Source organism: Pogonomyrmex barbatus, unplaced genomic scaffold (assembly GCF_055798465.1).
Source record: "Pogonomyrmex barbatus isolate J1 unplaced genomic scaffold, ASM5579846v1 scaffold57, whole genome shotgun sequence".
Taxonomy (NCBI): Eukaryota; Metazoa; Arthropoda; class Insecta; order Hymenoptera; family Formicidae; genus Pogonomyrmex; species Pogonomyrmex barbatus.
In genome coordinates this window covers 15,826-21,996 of record NW_028297157.1, presented here as the reverse complement: position 1 = coordinate 21,996, position 6,171 = coordinate 15,826, and the positions used below count along the sequence as shown (strand labels likewise).

General features: G+C 46.4%; 1 protein-coding gene across 1 annotated transcript; it reads left to right on the top strand.

Annotated features, from left to right (window-relative positions):
- The first annotated feature begins 1,214 nt into the window (after positions 1-1,214).
- LOC148935174 (uncharacterized) lies at positions 1,215-4,862 on the top strand. Its single transcript, XM_089082225.1, has one exon. It carries the CDS (start codon positions 2,780-2,782, stop codon positions 4,760-4,762), a length of 1,983 nt encoding a protein of 660 aa, XP_088938351.1. The 5' UTR covers positions 1,215-2,779; the 3' UTR covers positions 4,763-4,862.
- The last annotated feature ends 1,309 nt before the right edge of the window (positions 4,863-6,171 follow it).

Sequence of the window (6,171 nt, the reverse complement as noted above, 5' to 3'; positions counted from 1 at the left end):
CCGAAATCCTAGATCAACTGGGAAGCGCGAAATATTTTAGCATTTTCGATCTAGCGTCGGGTTTCCATCAAATACCGATGCATAAGTCGGACGCGCCGAAAACGGCTTTCTCCACGCCTTTCGGGCACTATGAATTTAAACGCATGCCGTTCGGGTTAAAAAACGCCCCGGCGACCTTTCAGCGACTTATGGATCAGGTGTTGAGCGGCCTCCAAGGAACCGAGGTATTCGTGTACCTCGACGATATTGTGGTATATGCTAGCTCACTGCGAGAGCATGAAATAAAATTTAATAAGCTGGCCGAAAGATTGAGAGGCGCGAAGCTCCGCCTCCAGCCTGACAAATGCGAATTTCTGCGGAAAGAGGTCACATATCTGGGCCACGTAATCGGAGAAGACGGGGTGAAGCCTGACCCGAAAAAAATTCACGCCGTTGAAAATTTTCCGCGCCCCCATACCGCGAAAAACATTAAACAATTTCTCGGACTCGCGGGTTACTATCGGAGATTCATACCGAACTTCTCGAAAACAGCTAAACCTCTGACGGACTTATTAAAAAAGGAGGTACCGTTCGGATGGGGCGATCCACAGGAAAACGCGTTCGCGCAGCTTAAAGACGCCCTATGCACGGAACCCCTTCTCCAATATCCCGACTTTTCTCAACAATTCGTCGTAACTACAGACGCCTCCAAGTTCGCGATCGGCGGAATCCTCAGTCAGGGACCGCTTGGCAAGGATCTCCCTATCGCATACGCGTCCCGATTACTAAACCCGCCGGAACAGAACTACTCCACGATCGAAAAGGAATTGCTCGCTATAGTTTATTGCGTAAATTACTTTAGACCATATTTATACGGAAGAAGATTCCAGCTCGTCACCGACCACAAACCCTTGACATGGTTGCATTCGGTTAAGGACCCCACGTCACGATTAGTCAGATGGCGATTAAAATTAGCCGAATACGAATACGAAGTTATGTATCGAGCCGGCAAAACTAATGTAAACGCAGACGCGCTGTCACGAAACCCCGCTTTTCCCGTCCTTCCCCTCGAGAGCACATCGAATATCGCGAGACGGAACGATAGCGAGCCCGAGGAAGATTCGTCAACCGACGACGATACCGAAATCCGCCCCCACGTCGTCACTTCCGACGAGGACCTCGACAGCGACACCAGCGAAGAATCTCTATTTAACGCGAATAACGCTCCATTTCAATTCCATCACGCGAAAGTGAAGGAAATCGTAGATAACTTTACGAGTAGAAGCGACAACCTGGTGGTATTCGTGAGCGTCCAAGGTGAACCTTGCGATTTAGGGGCTCGGATGCTCAGCCAACAGGGACTACTGCCTAAATTGCGGGACGTCATGCTGAACAGGGCAAACGTCACGCAAAGCGGCAAACGGCGAATTATTGCATTGCCGATTGAAGTAAATGTCTCCGCGATAACCACGCTAGAAAGTATTAGAGAGGCCGTGGTGTCACTACTCGACGTCACGAACGAACTCGACATACGGTCCATATCTGTCTGCAAGGGGGATGCGAGTGGAGTACCGTGGAGGAAAATAGAAAAGGTTATTCGCGACGCATTTTGGAACCAAGATATAGAAATATCGATATGCGGTAATAAAATCACTGTTCCACCCCCCGAAGATAGAATCCGCTTGATCGAGGAATATCACGCGTCCGCAATAGGAGGCCATAAAGGCATAAACAAAACATGCGCGCGCCTCAAATCGCGGTACAATTGGCCTAGACTGAAGGAAGAAGTAACGCGGTTCATAAATAATTGCGAAGGCTGCCAGTTAAAAAAATTGGTTAGAGTAAAGACCCGACAGCCCATGATTCTAACGGATACACCCGACAAAGCGTTTGATAAGATATCTATGGATATCATGGGGCCGCTCCCCACCACTCGCAAGGACCACTCGTACATATTTACTATACAAGATCTCTTGACGAAGTATTCACTAGCTATCCCCCTCAAGGGGATCTCGGCTATCGACGTGGCCGACGCTTTCGTAAACGAATTCATTTGCGTGCATGGTGCCCCGCGAGCGGTACTAACGGACCAAGGGTCTCATTTTCTAAATTCTTTAATGCGCAACATAGCTCGCAAATTCAGAATTAAACAGTGTAAGACCACTGCGTACCACCCTCAGTCCAATGGCTCCGTGGAGCGCTCGCACCATGTACTTTGGGAGTACTTGAAACAATTTGTCAATGACCACCACGATTGGGACGAATATCTAAAATTAGCTAGTTTTTCTTACAACACGAGCGTACATGAGGGAACGAAGTTCACCCCTCACGAATTGGTCTACGGGAGCGTCGCGCGTACTCCCGAAAGCGATCCCTTCCCCGAGGACGAGCGCGACGAAAGCTACGCTGGCTACTTACTCGAACTAAATGCGAAAATAAGCGAATCCCAGAGAGCCGCGCGTCGTAACCTGAATGCTGCGAAGGTTAGATCAAAGCGATACTATGATAAAAGGGTTAAGGCATGCAACTTTGAAGCGGGAGACCAGGTGTACATGCTTAAAGAACCTGTGAGAAATAAACTAAGTCCACAATACACCGGTCCCTACAAAATAGCGGACGTGCTAAGTAATAATAATGTTAAATTAGAGATAAGGCCAGGTAAATTGCGTACTATCCATATGGACAAACTGAAGAAGGCGGGGAATCGGAGCCCCACCACACGCCGTGCCCCACCACAACCAGAGCCGGGGGCGAGCGAGCAACCAAGCGGCAGTCGACACACGTCACCCCTTGAAGAAACATGGAGCCACAACGAATCTTAACGCTTTTACTGTTCCCGACGCTCAGCTTTGGCTTGACGGGCTATGACTGCGGAGGCAGCGGACTCAATATCACAACCTTGTCGCTGCTGGACGTCGGCGCCTGTAATGTCGAGGATATGGAGCCAGCGAGCACGGAGACGTACGTACAACTCATGCAGAGTTCCGATTTCGAGAGCTTGCCAATAATTCAATGCCGAATTGAAATCGACCGGACCATATACTACTGCGGCATGCACTCACACATATCAATTGTATCCGACGGTCGAAAGGTGTACATCAAAGAAATCGGCTGGCAAACCTGCCAGAAAATCCACGAGACTGGAACTCTCGCGCTGGGAACCGCCTTCGTGGATAGATTGATTGTAAACGCCACGAATCATAGGAGCGTCACTATGGCTGGACAAACGCACGCTGACGGCCGTTGTTCCGGAACGCAGTACACGGACGGATTCGGAGCATGGGAGAGCGTGGTAGTACAAGCATCCTTAAAGGTGGTATTGAGGACGTTTGAAGCACCATTCAAACGGTCAGCGAACTCATTAAATCTGCCATCTGGAACGCGCTGCCCCGTGCAACTGGGGAGCTGCGCCGATTTCGACGGTACGGAAACCTTCTGGAAAACACCGTCCGACGACAGCTGCCACTTCAACCAGTACGATATACTTTACGAGGGTATGGCCATAAAACTGTCGCCGAAGCCCAAACAAACTGCCCCAGTGGTATATACAGTGACCACCGGAGATACAACGTTCGCCTTGACAAAAACGACGGAATTCAACCTATGTGGCTATCGACTTTTCCAGACCGAGCACCCAAAGCTTGTTATATTGGAAACACAGCGAGGACGCACGTTCAAATCTAAGTCACAGATCTCAGTTAACAACTTAGATATATTCTCCTATGTGAATTCGAAATTCGTTTACGTGGAGAAACACGTGAAAACGCAACTTACCAGGCTTTACCACGACATTATGGAGCAGAAATGTGCATTAGAGCGTCAGATCCTCCAGAATGCGCTCTCATTGGCAACTATAGCCCCAGACGAAATGGCCTTCCGGATAATGAAAGCCCCTGGATACACGGCGGTCACAGCCGGAGAAGTCATCCATATTGTCCAATGCGTCCCAGTAGAATGCAAGCTGCGACATACCGAAGAGTGTTACAACGAGTTGCCAGTTACCTACCGCAATTCGTCACACTTTTTATTGCCACGCACCAGAATTCTGACCAGGACAGGAACACACAAAGACTGCAACGAGTTGCTTCCTGGCATGTACAAACTACACGGCAGTTGGTACCGAGTAGGCCTGAAGCCGATCGAGTCGCTTCCTCCGCCGACGATCCAGCCGCTTTCTACCCCCACGTGGAAATACGTCAGTCCGGACGCACTCGCCACCAGTGGAATCTACTCCGCGGACGATCTGAACCGACTGCGAGACCACATAATGTTCCCAGTCGAAAAGCCGTCTATGCTGAATACAATAGCGCGAGGGGCCTTAGGACAGGACGTCCCGAGCGGGAGTATTTCCTTGATGAATCTTCTCGACGAAAAGTCTTTAGATCGGATCGCTGAAAGCACAGGGAAGCGATTATGGCAAGGATTTATTACGTTTGGCTCGGCCAGCGCAGGAGTCTTGGCGTTATTCGTGATAGCCAGACTTATCAAGTTGGTGATCGATACAATCATCCACGGATACGCGTTGCACAGAATATACGGATGGAGCCTTCATATATTGGGAGCAGTATGGTCGTCGGTCACTAACCTTTTGCTGCATATGGGTAACCCAGCAACAAAAACCGACTCGCCTAGCAGGGAACGCCTCATGCCAATAGCTCAGAGCTCGACAGAAGACACACCGACGGCGCCCGAAATCGCCCCTAGTGCTGAAAAGGAAAAGTTTAGTGAGCATGTGCGGTCATACAGTGAACTCCAAAAATACTTACGCGAGGACGTAGTATAGAGACAAATAAGTGCGATAACTAATTACAAGCGTTAGAATATAAGACGAATAAACATAAGTAAAATAATTGTAGCTCAAACCTTCTGCAACTCAACCTCTAGTAGAGCAGGAGAAATGCACGGCACCTGGCCCTGCATTTCTTCTTAGGGGGGGAGGTGTAACATCAGGAGAGCCAACGTAAAAATTTCTTTTCCTTCCCCTTTTCCCACCTGCGCAGAAGCGCCACTATTCAAGCCAAAGTTGGCAACAACCGGCTCTCCTGCCGTTGACATATCGCGCGTTGCGCCTTACCGCCAGTGAATATACACTGTAATAAATATAAGTAATAAAATTAAATAATAATAATAAATAAATCACGCTAACAATGAACCTAAATAATTGTAAAATTATTAATACTACAATAAGGCTCGCGTTGCTGTTGCGCATCATCTCCAGTCAGCCGCGCGCTGATTGGAGATGATGCGCAACAGCAACGCGAGCCTTATTGTAGTATTAATAATTTTACAATTATTTAGGTTCATTGTTAGCGTGATTTATTTATTATTATTATTTAATTTTATTACTTATATTTATTACAGTGTATATTCACTGGCGGTAAGGCGCAGCGCGTGATATGTCAACGGCAGGAGAGCCGGTTGTTGTCAACTTTGGCTTGAATAGTGGCGCTTCTGCGCAGATGGGATAAAAGGGGAAGGAAAAATTTTTACGTTGGCTCTCCTGACGTTACAGCATCGAATTCTTTATAATTCCTAGCACTAAATTCCCTGTATTTTGTTTCAACTTTTATTTTCAACTTTACTCGCACTCAACTCAACTTTTAGACACGTGTGATCTGTAATTTTAAGTTCATGAATTACCTGTACTGTTATTTTATTATTATTAGCGAAAATTAAATCTATAATTGTCTGACTATCTTTCGTAATTCTCGTCGGTTTGTTAACGTATTGTTTCATATCTAAATTTAACATTGTCATTTGCAGCTTGTTCGCATAGAACGAATCCATTATAAGATTAAAGTCTCCTATTACCATGCATTTTCCTTTTATTAACTCCTCTACTGTGTCCTCTTAAAATCTCAAAAATTCTCCATGCGATACGCTCGGTAAATAATATTACCATTATTATTCCTTTATACATTTTTTTCTTTAACTTCTACCGCAACACACCAACAGTTCGATTCTAATTTTCTCGCTAATATTAATTCATATTTCATATCGTCTTTTATATATAAAACCAATCTTCCTGTGTTTCTCAGCATTACATCTAATTATATTGCAATGACATATTCATTTCATTGTCTTCGATTTCTTCAGTTAATCTTTCGGATAGTGTTAACGCAGAATAATTAATTTCATCAAAACCTGATGCTGCATCTCATTTCTATGCGCTATTAAACTTTGCGCATTCAT